The sequence below is a fragment of the Trachurus japonicus genome, chromosome 19, assembly GCF_045865225.1.
Source record: "Trachurus japonicus isolate A0001 chromosome 19, Traja_1.0".
In the NCBI taxonomy this organism is placed as follows: domain Eukaryota; kingdom Metazoa; phylum Chordata; class Actinopteri; order Carangiformes; family Carangidae; genus Trachurus; species Trachurus japonicus.
In genome coordinates, this window is record NC_140925.1 from 3,467,276 (window position 1) to 3,481,923 (window position 14,648).

Genomic DNA, 14,648 nt, shown 5'->3' on the forward strand with positions numbered 1-14,648 from the left:
GATCAATAACTCTCATCTGACCTCCGATTGGGAAACTCAGGGAACTTCCTTCACTCTGATCTCTATCTATCCATCTCTCTCTCTCCCTCCTTTTTTCAAATTTCATTTCAATTTGAAATACACATCAATTTACAAAAACTCATTTGAGGAAACATTTACTTGCATTTGAAACACTACACACTTACAACACATTAACAAGATAAAATTAAATTAAATTAAATAATCACAGGGGTTGACATTTCAACAAAAGTGCTCTAAGCGTGTTAAAAGAACACAGGATTGTAACTTAAAAAGCAAGAGACTTTGACATTATTTCATATAATTCATTTATAGACAGATTTTCCTCCGATAATAGGCTACCTTTAGGGATGTAGGCCTATAGTTTTTAATTTAATGTTTAAAGGGATACACCAACTTTTTTTTTTTCCGTGTGTTGCCTCACTCCCGAGTCCATGATCAGCAGATAGACACCATCCTTTCGACTGTGCGTGCAGTAACAAGGGAGATACGGGCAGAGCTGGCGCACCGCTAATTAGCTTAGCTCAAACGCTGGAAGTGTATGGGTAGTGTTAGCCTGCCTCCACCTAAAGTCATCAGAGAAACTCTTCAGCAACTCTAAATGGACCGATCTTCGTCTCAAAACAAAACCAAACTCTCGTAAGGTAAGGCATCTTGAGCGGTCAAATGCCGCTAACGGGACGAGATCGGTCAAAACGGAGGGTTCAAGCAAAGACGCTTTATTTTGGTTCAAGCTAGCTACATCGAGGGTAGGTTAGCTTCCTATTTCAAAGTAAAAGCACAAATTCTATCGTCATGGTTTTCTGTATGTAAAGGGCAACGGGTGTTTTATTTTGTGAAAGTAACCGGAAGTGCGTTGGTCACAACGGCTAGCTTGAGTTAGCGCCGAATTCGTCCGAACAAAATTGTAAACAGCTGGTATTTAGACAAATTAACGACACACTGCTGATCTAAACGGCTACTTTCTCACCTAAAAATGTTTGAAATGTCGATAAAGTGATATATTTACAGAGTTTAGAGCTAAAATGAAATTTCCGGCTCGGGTAGGAGGCAGGCTAACACTACCCATACACTTCCAGTGTTTGAGCTAAGCTAATTACGGGCGATACGGCTCTATCTCCCTTGTTACTGCACGCACAGTCGAAAGGATGGTGTCTATCTGCTGGTCATGGACTCGGGAGTGAGGCAAGACACGGAAAAAAAAAAGTTGGTGTATCACTTTAAAACTGTTTATGGTGGGTTTGCTGTTTTTCCATTTATTCTTGTGTATATGATATTTTCCCATAATAAGAGTTATGTTCACCATTTTGGATACCTTTCCTCCAGGGACGCTGCGGGTGGACGGAGCCCAGGACGGCGGCGGCGGCGCTGACACCATCAGCCACTCGCCGACGCTGGTGCAGCGGCTGGAGGCGCTGCTGCTCCAGGGCAACGGCAGCGACGTGTCCCTGCGCGTGGAGACGCCGAGCGCGGACGAGGTGAAGCTGATCGCGGCGCACACGCTGCTGCTCAGCCTGCAGAGCCCCGTGTTCGAGGAGCTGCTGCTCGGCCGCAACGGCAGCACGCTGGTGCTGACCGAGAGCTCCGAGTGCGCCGGCGTGTTCGACAAGTTCATCAGGTGAGAGAGGGTCACGGGGTCAGGATGACCTCTGGATGAGACCAACGTTGGGCACGTTACTTTAAAAAAAAAAAAGTTAGTTGGCCTATAGTTACTTTCCCCCAAAGGTAACTGAATTACTAGTTATAAAATCAATTAATTACCAGAAAACATAACTATTGCGTTATATGTCAAATTCACTTGGACTTGCCCCCTAACCTCCTAACCATGACCCTAAAAAAAAGTACAAAAAGTAATTAGGTACAGTTACTAGTTACTTCCCCCAAAAGGTAACTGAATTACTACATTATAAAATCAATTAATTACCAGAAAACGTAACTATTGCGTTATATGTAAAATTCACTTGGACTCGCCCCCCTAACCTCCTAACCACAACCCTTAAAAAAGTACAAAAAATAAGTAATTATAGTTAATAGTTACTTCCCCCCATAGGTAACTGAATTACTACATTATAAAATCAATCAATTACCAAGAAAAGTAACTATTGCGTTACTTTTAAAAAATAAAATGCTCAAATATGTCAAATTCACTTGGACTCGCCCCCTAACCTCCTAACGATAACCCTTAAAAAGTATAAAAAGTAATTAGTTATAGTTACTTCCCCCCAAATGTAACTGAATTACTACATTATAAAATCAATTAATTACCAAGAAAAGTAACTATTTCGTTACTTTTTAAAATAAAATGCTCAAATATGTCAAATTCACTTGGACTTGCCCCCTAAGCTCCTAACCATAACCCTAAAAAAAAGTACAAAAAGTAATTAGTTATAGTTACTAGTTACTTCCCCCAAATGTAACTGAATTACTACATTATAAAATCAATTAATTACCAAGAAAAGTAACTATTGCGTTCCTTTTTAAAATAAAATGCTCAAATATGTCAAATAACTTGGACTCACCCCCCTAACCTCCTAACCACAACCCTAAAAAAAGTATAAAAAGTAATTAGTTATAGTTACTAGTTACTTCCCCCTAAAGGTAACTGAATTACTACATTATAAAAGTAACTAATTACCAGAAAACTTAACTATTGCATTATATGTCAAATTCACTTGGACTCGCCCCCTAACCATAACCCTTAAAAAAGTACAAAAAGTAATTCGTTATAGTTACTGGTTACTTCTCCCAATGGTAACTGAATAACTACATTATAAAAGTAAATAATTACCAGAAAACGTAAATATTGCTTTACTTTTAAAAATAAAATGCTCAAATATGTCAAATTCATTTGGACTCGCCCCCCTAACCTCCTAACCACAACCCTAAAACAAGTACAAAAAGTAATTAGTTATAGTTACTAGTTACTTTCCCCCAAAGGTAACTGAATTACTACATTATAAAAGTAACTTATTACCAGAAAACGTAACTATTGCTTTACTTTTAAAAGTAAAATGCTCAAATATGTCAAATTCATTTGGACTTGCCCCCTAACCTCCTAACCATAACCCTAAAAAAAAGTACAAAAAGTAATTAGGTATAGTTACTAGTTACTTCCCCCCAAAGGTAACTGAATTACTACATTATAAAAGTAACTAATTACCAAGAAAAGTAACTCAAATGTTGTTCATTTCTATTGTGTTATTTCTATCTACTTCATGCTGTAGCTTATTATTTTATCGTGTTTGTTTTCTATGTAAAGCAACTTTGAGTATTTCGAAAAGCGCTATACACATAAAAATGTATTATTATTATTATCATAATAACTATTGCGTTACCTTTTTTTATAACATTTTTCTGGCTAGACGGACTGAAAACATACACTTTAATGGGTGTATTATTTTGTGACAGAACTTTTTGAGCCAAGTAACGGCACATTTTATTGTCAGCACGGTAACAGCGTTATAACGGGGGAAACAGTAACTTTTTTTTGGATTACTCTTTACTGAAAAAAGTAGCACCGTTGTTTTATAACGCCGTTATTCCCATCCCTGGATGAGACGGACCTAGAGACGGTCAGCTGTGGTGAACAGTCTGATCTACACACAAGCCCCTCCGTCTTCTTCTCCATGTTGTCAACTCACAGAATTTCAAAATAAAAGTCTTTCCCAGCAGGAAAGTCCTTTCACACTATCTGTAGATCAGTTGATTGTGTCCACAGTGATTATTCTCTGAACTCTGCAGCTCTATTGTGTTTTTCCGCCTCTTTTATCTCATTGTTTTGGTTTTTTACAACTTCCCTGGTTTCCTGTCAGACGCGTCCGGCCTCACCTCCTGACACAGAGTTGTGACGTTCTTCTGCCCCCTAGTGGCTGGGAACAGACGACTGCAGCTTTAAAGGGGACATACTGTAGAAATATAACTTTCTGAAGGCTTTGGCTGTTTGCCTTCTGTGAGAATTGACAAAAAAAAATCTCCTGAGGTTGAAATCCATGTGGTTTTACCAGCTGTTCTCTCAGTTGTCATCCAACGATGTCATTCGTTTTTAAATTAGCATATTACCACCCCTATATGTGAGTACAGGTAGAGGTAGAGGGGGCGGGGCCTGGTGAGCAGTGGCTCATTTGCATTTAAAGGGACAGACACTGAAACCAGCCGTTCTGAAGAGACAGAGCTGTGATGTTTGATCCTCGGGGGGTTTTGACTGAATGTCACAGACACGTCTTTAAAGCAGAAGAAAGCGGAATGTTTGTGTTAAAGCAGAAGTAAGTGATATATTTGTTTTAATATAAGTCTTAAATAGTTATATCTTCCGACAGCAATCACTTCTATAGAGTGTTTGGTCTGAAACACGGGTCTGTCAGTCACTCTGCTCTGCTGTAAGCGGAGGAGAAAACTTTCCTTGTATCCTACAACCCTTATCCAAGGCCGTTGTATAGGGGAGAAAGGTGATGATAACTCTAGGGGCCCAGCACCCAGTAGGGCCCACAAAAAACCCCAGTGGTCTAATATTTGTATGACTGATTTATTCTGCATAAAACCCAGACTAATACTCATAGTAATGCTGTATTAGCATCAAAACAAAGTAGGCTAAATAAAAAATTATAACAGATATGTAGACTAAGAAAAAAAATGGAAAAGTCAGGGGGTAGCTAGGGGCCCACTTTAGTATTCTTTCAGGGGGCCCAGAGTTCCTATAGCAACAGTCCTGCCTTTATCCAATGAGGAGAGAGAACGGCATAAAGGGGCGGTCCTCTCTGTGTGTGCAGCCAAGGGATGCGCGTGAATGTGGTGACGTAGGGACGAGGGCGGGGACTGCTAACTCCATCTGCTGACAGGAAGTTAGCCAAAACCACCGGATCGCTTACTTCTGCTTTAAGACACCTGGGAACTATTTTAATTTGTGTAAAAGGGGCAGAATACGTCTTCTGTGAAGCAGTGAACAGGCTGAATGTTTGGCGGCGGTGCGGCTGCTCTCTGACCTGTGCTGTGTCTCTGCAGGTATCTGTACTGCGGGGAGGTTTCTCTGCGTCTGGATCAGGCCGTCGCTCTGCACAAACTGGCCTCCAAGTACCAGGTGGCGGCTCTGCAGCAGGGCGTCACCCACTACATGACCCAGAACCTGGCGCGCGACTCGCCCTCGGGCCACGTGGCGGGCTGGTACGAGTACGCGCTGCAGGCGGGCGACGCGGCGCTGCGCGACAGCTGCCTGCGCTTCCTGGCCTGGAACCTGACGTCGGCGCTGCAGAGCGGCGAGTGGCCGAGCGTCAGCAGCCGGCTGCTCATGTCGCTGCTGCGCCGCTCCGACCTCGTGCTGCAGAGCGAGATGGAGCTGTTCGCCGCGCTGGAGGCCTGGATCATCCACAACGAGCCGGACGGCCTGACGGCGGAGAACGCGCTCCGAGCCGTGCGCTACGCCATGATGCCGCCGCGCGAGCTGTTCCGCCTGCAGACGCAGTCGGCGGTCCTGGCTCGCTACCAGGAGTCGGTGCGCGACCTCCTCTACATGTCCTACCAGTTCCACTCGGCCTCGCCGCTGCACATGGCCAAGTACTTCGACGTGAACTGCAGCCTCTTCGTGCCGAGGAACTACCTCTCGGCGGCGTGGGGGTCGCCGTGGGTGATCGGCAACCCCACGCGCGACGACCGCAGCATCAGCTTCCAGACGCAGCTGGGGCCGAGCGGCCACGACGCCAGCAAGCGCGTGACGTGGAACGCGCTGTTCTCGCCACGCTGGCTGCCGCTCAGCATGAGGCCCATGTACACGGAGACGGGCGCCATGCAGCCCACGCGCGTCGAGGGCGGGCGGCCGCGCATCATCATCACGCCGGCCACGTCCAGCGCGGACTTCGCCGGCGTGAACTTCCAGAAGACGGTGCTGGTGATGGCGGAGCAGCGGGGCAAGGCGGTGGTGAAGCACGTCTACAACTTCCACCAGAGCACCGAGGAGAACGGAGACTTCCTGGCCGAGGCCGACCTCTACCGCCGCACCTCCGAGTACCTGATGGACAGCTCGCTGCTGCTGCACATCGTGGTGAAGCCGCTGTACCAGAGCCTCATCACCTCCAAGAACTGACCTCCTCCTCCTCCTCCTCCTCCTCCTCCTCCTCCTCCTCCTCCTCTCCGTGTGGCCTCCTCACCTCAGTCCAAACTAAGGATGTCACGATTATAGATGTTCTCGGTACAATTATTGTCAGAGAAATAATCACGGTGTTACGATTATCACGATTATTATGCATTAATTAATTTCACAACATATGAATGTGTAAAATCAAATATAGTCAAAATATAATTACATTACTCATTGTTTACACAAAATATTTCAGGTATCTATTAAAGGGATAGTTCACCCAAAATTCAAATTTCACTCTCCTCCCCCTCATGTGGACTAAGGTCTGGGAGAAGTTTCAGAGTCCTCCGTGGCTTCTCTGAGTTACAGCGGGGCTCCGTGCAGCACTGCATGTCCATATGACGGTTGACAACGGAGCCCACTTTTCTTCGTAAAACAAAAAGACACACCAAAAAACATCCAAATACCTCCATAGTGCTCGTCTGTAATGTCCCTCTTGTATTGAAGCCCCGACATGAGAAATTGTTCCGAAAAAAATTAAATAAGTCTATATTTTAAGCTTGTTTGTAGCGGAAGCTCCCAGTGTTGCTCTTCCTGTGTCCGTCCAAATCTCGCGCGATTTGCATTGACACCGGTGCAAATCTCGAACTATCCCTTTAATACATGACCAATTCTTAATCCCCAGGGGAAATGTTGGAAATATTCAGGTCATGAATTGTCATCTATACCAAATGTTTGCGTTTATTTTAATCGTTTTTTGATTTGTTTTGCTTTTTTTCTTTAATTACAAATGACACGCTAACATTTAACTTCCTACCAATTCAATGTTACGTTACTTAAATGGACCAGTATCTGTGCATTGACCTTTATTTTTGCGCACATCTGGCGATTCGGTTCCAACATCAAATTTTTGTGAAAGTGACGATATTTAGGAATCTTTACGATTAATTAATTGTGGCGTTTAATACCGCAATTAATTGTGAAAACAAGTAATGGTGACATCCCTAGTCCGACCCTCTGAAGCTTCCTATCACATCACGTGATCGTGGACCTGGATCCTCCTCAGGTGTGATGATGACGTCTGGATCGTCTGTCTCCTCTTCCTGCTGTTTTCATTGGGCAACTAACAAACCGGAGCGAGAGTCGATCACGCTGAGCGAGTGTGACGAGGCTGCGACCGGCGGTGGAAAGACCAAAAACAAAAACATCATGTTGCCTATCAGTATCTTTGTCTTCACTCACCAAATGTAGATCCATCCGCCGTTGAAAATAGACCCGAGCAAATACATCATTTCTTCCTCTTCCAGCGGCGTTTTCTAAAAGCTTCAGTTTCCACCTGCTCTGAAACATCACTCTGTGTTTTTATATATATAAAAATTCTTTTTTCATATTTCTGAGCTGTTAAAGGGACAACGAGGAGTTTCAGAAAGCGAAATGTTTTCACTACATTTCCCATGAGCCTCCCCGCACACAGACGGACGAAGGCGAAAACATTTGCCAAGAATGTTTTCATTGATCAAGAATGAAAGTCGGAGGTTCAAAGACGATCAGATACCGTTGTAGTTCTGTCCATAAACGCCGATCCGGCGTTATTCGCTAGGAAACTAGGAAATGCTGGACGAGTCGACCACTAAATAATGATAACAAAATAACGATAAAGACAAAACAATATATTTATCGAAAAATTGACCCATTAACAAGTGGTAACGGATTCATCCACATTAATATGAGACTTTTTTTATAACCAAATACAAACTCCTCGTTGTCCCTTTAATATTCAGAAATAGTATTTGGTTTTGGTCTTTTCATGCATCAGCAGCCGTTCTCCTTCAACCTCAAGTTTCTGCTTCTGTCACATTTTCTTTGTATCTAGTTGAATCTGTAGTTTTGTTTTTTACATATATATATTGGTGCTATTTGACCCCATCGACACCTCAGGGGTCAGTCTGAGCCGGTAAACACTGATCTGGTGTTTAGGTGACGTCCTCCTCCTGTGACTCTTGTTTAATTCATCATAATCTGAATAAAAGTCATTAAAATGTTAAAACAACAGTCAGATGTAACTCAACAGTTTGTTTGTATTTTTCACCACTTTGTTGTTGTTCACTGAGCTCCACACGTTCGTCAGTTTCACTGTTTATTCATTGTTATTTTAGTCATAAATTTGTCCACAAACCTGTAACCTCACACCAGAACCGTAGTTAGATTCACTGTTGCAATGTTTCACTGTTATTAATCAATAATAAAGATTTTTACTGAAGTTTTGAAACTAAACTGAAAATTGTTCTGGTCGTCGTCTTTTTTTATGAATGAAAATAAATACAAAACAATTGCAATTACAAAATAAAAGCACAGAATAGAAATGCATCTATTTATGCAACATAAAATTACTTTCAGTGTGTTCAAATATTATTATTGTAGGTTTATAGGATTATTACAGTTACATTGATATTCAATCCTGTTTGGTAGAAATGAAAACAAGCACTGCAGGAACATGTTTCAGGTCCTTAAATATTAATATTTTACTTACTTTATGCTTATTAACATTGAACACATTTTTTTTTCTCTTTTTACTTGTGCATTAATTAAAAAATCTGCAGTTTCAGCTGGTTTTACTTATCAGAATTTGGCAGAATCATCAGATCAGCTCATAAATAAACATGTAAATATGCCCCAATTTTAAAATACTGCTCACACATGAATGCATCAGTTACAATATTCTATTAATAAAAATAATAAATAACATTATAACTCTTTAACAGGCCTTTCTGCTGTGGAGCAGGACTTTATATTACTGTAGCCTAAATCATAAATGTATTGACCCAGATTGCATCAGATTGTATCAGCTGATCACATGTTTTAGTTTATGTAAAGAAATCAATAACTGAAGCTGATCAATAAAGTCAGAAGCAGATTGTTTTCCTGAGCAGAAACTAAAACGTGACTCCTTCATAAAGAACCTGTTTTGTTTCCACCAGATGTGAACGAGCTCATTGCTTTGAAAGAAAAAAAAAACAAACAAAAAAAGCCGTAGCACCGAGAGAACTACGTTTCCCAGCGTGCTTTGCGCTCCAAGCAGGAAGAACGTTCTCTCGCAGAGGGCTCACACTGATCCAAGTTAGGAGCTTTCAGCTGCCAGCCTTGGCCCATCATGTAAGTGCTGCGGAGAATTCTTTGCAGTGCATATTGCAAAATTACCCACTTTTCCCGACGCCTGAGCGGGTTGTGCAATTGTAGCTGCGCTCCGTGCACGGACACGCACGCTCCGGACGCATAAAGGCTCCAAGTGCATGAAGATCGAGGCTTGTATTTTGCATCTTTGTTGCAAAAGGCGAGCCGCTGAAGCTCCAGTGCGAGGGCGATGGAGGGAGGGAGTGAGAAAGAAGGCAAAGTCTTTTGTGCTTCCCCTCCCCCTCATCAAAGCAAAGGGGAAATGTCTCAGCCAAAGGGAGGTAAGAATATGAAACCGATCTGTGCACAAAAAAAAAAAAAAAAAAAAAACTAGCGACACACAATCACGGCTGCTGCTGCTGCTGCCGCTGCTGCTGCTGCTGCTGCACGGGTTGCAACATGCACGGCTGCAGCGCGAACACGGCCGGTGCATTTTAAAGTTCGATGGTTTAGAAGGGTCAGTTGCATTTCCTGTTTTAAGATCTTCCCCTTTGCACAGTTCCTGGTAAGACGATGCTGTGTGTATGTGCGTGCGTGCGTGCGTGTATGCATAAATGTGTGTGTGTGTGTATGTGTGTGTGTGTAGAGGACTCACTCTCCTCGTACTGACGCTGTTCGCAGGGCACAGACAGACGGGGGATGTTGAGCACAGGGCGCCTTCAGTACAGTCACAAGATAGACAACAAGGACACTGCAACTCTTTATGATCAACTCTGCTGCTGCTGCTGCTGCTGCTGCACGAGTTGATGCACACTCGTTCGCCCGTGCACACACACAAACGCACACACAGACACACACGCCTGCTGCTGCTGCTGCTGCTGCTGCTGCCTAACTAACCCCTGGTCATGGTAAATAATGGAAGCCGTGGTGGTGGACTCGGTGCCGTGCAGGGCGGTGTGGTGGTTGGTGCATGATGTGACAACCTGCAGCTGTCAGAGCTCCGGGACTTGTACTGTTTATTACTGCTGCTGCTGCTGCTGCTGCTGCTGCTGCACATTTGTGTCTGTGGAAATGGAAATCTAAGAATAGAAGAGTTGGAGAGCTCCAAGCTGCAGCGATTCAAATCCACTGTGTGTGTGTGTTAGTGTGTGTGTTAGTATCAGCTGCTGCTTCTGCTGTCCACGCAACTGGATATGTGTCAAACCCCTGGGTGCATGTCCACTAGCTCTCTCAGCGTGCATACGAAAGCTTGTGTGTCACACTTTGACCCCAACTTTATCAACAACCTGCAGCAGAAACAGAAACAGAAACAGCAGCAGCAGCAGCAGCAGCAGCAGCAGCAGCAGCAGCAGCAGCAGCAGCCTGACACTCGGAGCTCTGCTGCTGCAGCCTGCAAGACACAAACAGCTGCAGTCAAACAGCTCCGCCGCTTTTTTTCCTCCCCTCACTGTGTTTTCCAAGAAGTCCAAAGTGAGGCTGGTTCATTGCACAACATGCAGAACACACACACACACACACACACACACACACAGACACATGTGTACTGTACACACACACAGAGAGAGACACACACACAGGCAGTGAGAGGCTGTGCAGGACTGAGCAGGTAGGAGAGAGACAGAGAGTTGGTCAGAGCCTCGGTGTTGATCTGCTACAGTCAGTTGTCCTCTTCCTCCTCTTCCTCCTCCTCCTCCTCCTCCTCCTCCTCCACACAGGAACCGTCTTGTTGCAGCCTCCTCCTCTTCTTCGTCCTGTGATGATTAAATCACAGACATCGTGTTGTGTTTGGACATGAATGAGTGCGTTCGGGGACTTTTTCCTTCTTCATTGATGTTTGGTTGTTCTGGTTTCATGTGTACTCCTCCTCTTCCTCTTCCTCCTCCTCCTCTTCCTCTTCCTCCCATCCTTCCATCTGTCAATCAATAAGTTGATCGTTCACCTCATCAGCTTCTCTCCTCATCTCGTCTGACTGTTAGTGGACGTGTAAACAAGACAAAATGGTGACGAAGCGTCCTGTCAGTCAAACAGAACCTGTGTGAAGACGATCGATCAAGACACAGAAAAACATCAGGCAGCTGATTAGAGATCAATCAAATTCTGTTTTAAAATATTTCTGCAGCTTCTAGATGTTAGGCCTACAGGCCGAACGATTCATAAAGGAAAGAAGCAAAAAATAATCGATATTGATGAGACTCGTTGGCTGCAGCTGTAAAAGTTACAACCGGATCATGAATGAAACAGAAATCAAAGATGCAAAATATTTATTTCTGAATCGTGAAGCTTCTTTTTATTTTTCTGTTTCATAACTGTGAACTCTCAGGTTTCAGACGACCTGTCGGTCCAAACACATTCAATCTGAATTGATCGTTATTAGCAGCTCGATAAAAGACGGAGCGTCTGATGATGAGAGTGGATGAAGACGATTCGTTTTGATAGTTGTATTGTCATGGTTACGTGTTCAGCTCGGTCTGTACTTTGTTGATGCTGCAGACGCTGAAAGTTAGCATCTAGCTTGTGAACGTAGCGGTTTGTGTAGCATTTAGCATGTTAGCATTTAGCATGTTTAGCATGGCCGGTGGAGACCAAAACAGAGCAACAAGGAGGAGGAGATGCTGCTCTGTGTTTGCAAATGAGGATGATGATGATAATGATGAATGTGAGTCCGTTTCAGTTTGATTGATTGATTGAAACTAGCAACTAGCAAAAATAATCGATATTGATGAGACTCTTTGGCTGCAGCTGTAACAGTCAGGATCTGATCATTAATCAAACAGAAATCAAAGATGCAAAATATTAGTTCCTGAATTGTTGTTTCATAACTGTGAACTCTCAGGTTTCAGACGGTCTGTCAGTCCAAACACATTCAATCTGAATGGATCTTTATTAGCAGTTCGATGAAAGACGCTCCGGCCTTAAAAGGGACATGATGATAGTGGATGAAGACGATTGGTTTTGATAGTTGTATTGTCATGGTTACGTGTTCAGCTCGGTCTGTTTGTTGATGCTGCAAACGCTGAAATTTAGCATCTAGCTTGTGAATGTAGCGGTTTGTTTAGCATTTAGCATGTTTAGCATTTAGCATGTTTAGCATTTAGCATGTTTAGCATTTAGCATGTTTAGCATTTAGCATGTTTAGCATGGCTGGTGGAGACCAAAACAGAGCAGCAAGGAGGAGGAGACGCTGCTCCATGTTTGCAAATGAGGATGATGATGACGATCGTGATGTTTAGAGTCAGTTTCAGTTTGATTTGGTCTTAGATAAAAATAGAGCCAGTGCTGATGTGACCAGATGTTTGATCCAGACTCTGTGTGCAACATAGAATTAGTGTCCGACATGAAGCCGGTGCAGGAAACGAGCTCCGAGCTGCAGATCTGAAATAAACATGTTGTCCAGACTGAGCGACGTCTCTCTCTCTCTCTCTCCTCTTCCTCCTCCTCTTCCTCCTCCTCTTCCTTCTCCTTCTGCCTGTGTGGCCCCGACACTTTCTGCCTCCACTATTGTTGCACGGTGCCTGTGGAGCGTCAGTCAGTGCAGGGGGGCTCGTGGGGCCTCGGCCGGGCCCTCACGCCCCTGCCCTGCCCCTGCCTGGCCTGCTGCACAACACAACACCACCGTCCCGTCCCGTTTGTCATGCAAATGGAGGCGACAGCGTTCGTTGGTTTTTTTCAGCCGCTCTCTCACTGATACTAAAATTTTTGCTGTTTCGACGAGCTGATTGTTGTTGGTCTGCGTCCAGGCCGAGTTCTGCTGCAATAACAGGAGAATTGTTCAGAGCATTGTTCAGATGATCCAGATGAACTGCACTTCTCTTTTCAGGCGGGGAGGGGGCAGGAGGGGCAGGAGGGGCAGGAGGGGTAGGAGGGGGGGGGCACTGAGTGAGCCGTGTATACAGCAACTTCTGTCGTGGCAAGAACCATGAAATAATTCCTGTTTATCCCCCCCGGCTTTGTGTTTAATGTGTGAATGTGAATGTGTTGTGTTGTGTTGTGTTGTTCTTTTCTGAAGAGACACAAATGATCTGGTGTCAGTTCGACCTGCAGTAACCTCCTCTGTGGTTGTGATGGCAGCAGCAGGTTTCCAGATTTCACCGCTAAGATGGGATGAGAGAGAGTCGGGGTGAGGAGGAAGAGGAGGAGGAAGAGGAGGAGGAGGAGGAGGAGGAAGAGGAGGATGAGGAGGATGAGGAGGATGAGGAAGAGGAGGATGAGGAGGGTGGAGCTGCAGATTCACGATGCTGAGATAAAGGACTTTTGCTGCAGGTGGATACAGATGTTGATCCGCAGCTGCTTGGTTGTGTTTCTCACCTGTTAAAGTTGAAGTTTGGTTCATTTCTCGGCTCAGAGCTGCTGTTTGTCTGACGGACTTTCATTATTATCATTTATTACACCTGTTCTGTTGTTTTTTTTTTATTCTCAAAGCTCTCATGTGTTGCAGTCAAACACCTGAGCAGTGAGCTGGAGGCTGCTGCAGACAGATGTGCCTCCTTTTGTTGGAAACATCTGCACAGAGTGAAATCTGACAGCAGAGACCGAGCTGCAGATTAAACCACTCAGTTTTTTAAATGATTCTTAAAAACATCTCATTGATCAGTGGATCCAAACCTGCACCAGTGTCTGAGGCTTTAATATGAAAAACAAAAAGGACGGAAGTTTATATATGCTTTTGTTCTTTTTTTAAATTTTTGCATATTTTCACTCAAATGTTTGGACTGTTGACGCTCTAACGGCTGCAGCCTCGTTTATGAGTGCTAATCTCACATGTGGATCTGCAGCGTTGCTGGTGGTGATTATTATGGGAATGCAAACACAGCTTTCCATTACACAGACACAGATGCAGCTGCTCTGCGAGGGAGCAGCGGTGTTTCTGCTCAACAGTTATGCTAAGCTGTGATGGGAATAACGGCGTTACAAATGGTACTACTTTTTTCAGTAACAAGTAATTAGAGTAATCAGAGTTTCCCCTGTTATAACGCTGTTACCGTTACTTACAATAAAATGCGCCGTTACTTGACCCAAGAAGTCCTGTCACAAATGAATACACCCGTGGAAGTGTAGCTGCGTTATATACCCATTTTTTTCAGTCCATCTAGTTGGAAAAAAGCTGTTTATCTGGAACTAACCCATAATAACTGGGAGGTTAGGGTTATGGTTAGGAGTTTAGGGGGGCAAATCCAAGTAATTTTACACATTTGAGCATTTTATATTAAAAAAAGGCCGTTAATTACCTGATAATGTCAAGAAATAGCCAAGAAATAACAATTAACTGTGTCATAGTGTCTAGAAATAGCAGTCAATTTTATAGTAATGTCGAGAAATATGGCCAAGAAATAAAGATTGATTGTGCAGAAATTGCAACGACTTGGTGGAGAAAAATTCTGGCCTTTCCCAAAAAATTCAAAGCATGAAAAGCATGTGTAATCTCTTGTCTTGATGAAAAACATGACATTACTAT

The 14,648-nt window shown here is 43.8% G+C and overlaps 2 protein-coding genes across 2 annotated transcripts in view; both read left to right on the forward strand.

Annotated features, from left to right (window-relative positions):
• Positions 1-1,313: 1,313 nt before the first annotated feature.
• btbd17a (BTB (POZ) domain containing 17a) lies at positions 1,314-6,154 on the forward strand. Its single transcript, XM_085762182.1, has 2 exons — positions 1,314-1,636; positions 5,017-6,154. The coding sequence occupies exons 1-2, from the start codon at positions 1,314-1,316 to the stop codon at positions 6,089-6,091; spliced, it is 1,398 nt and encodes a 465-aa protein (XP_085618308.1). The 3' UTR covers positions 6,092-6,154.
• Positions 6,155-9,114: 2,960 nt separating this feature from the next.
• The window catches only part of map2k6 (mitogen-activated protein kinase kinase 6), a 32,954-nt gene continuing 27,420 nt past the window's right edge, over positions 9,115-14,648 (forward strand). The window contains exon 1 of the mRNA XM_085760735.1: positions 9,115-9,537. Coding sequence (XP_085616861.1) covers positions 9,447-9,537 — 91 coding nt within the window. The 5' untranslated portion in view covers positions 9,115-9,446. The remainder of the gene's footprint in view (positions 9,538-14,648) is intronic.

Coding starts and splice junctions, on each gene's coding strand:
- btbd17a (XM_085762182.1), top strand. CDS start 1,314: ATGTTCACCATTTTGGATACCTTTCCTCCAGGGACGCTGCGGGTGGAC. Junction 1,637..5,016: donor GTGTTCGACAAGTTCATCAG/GTGAGAGAGGGT, acceptor GTGTCTCTGCAG/GTATCTGTACTGCGGGGAGG.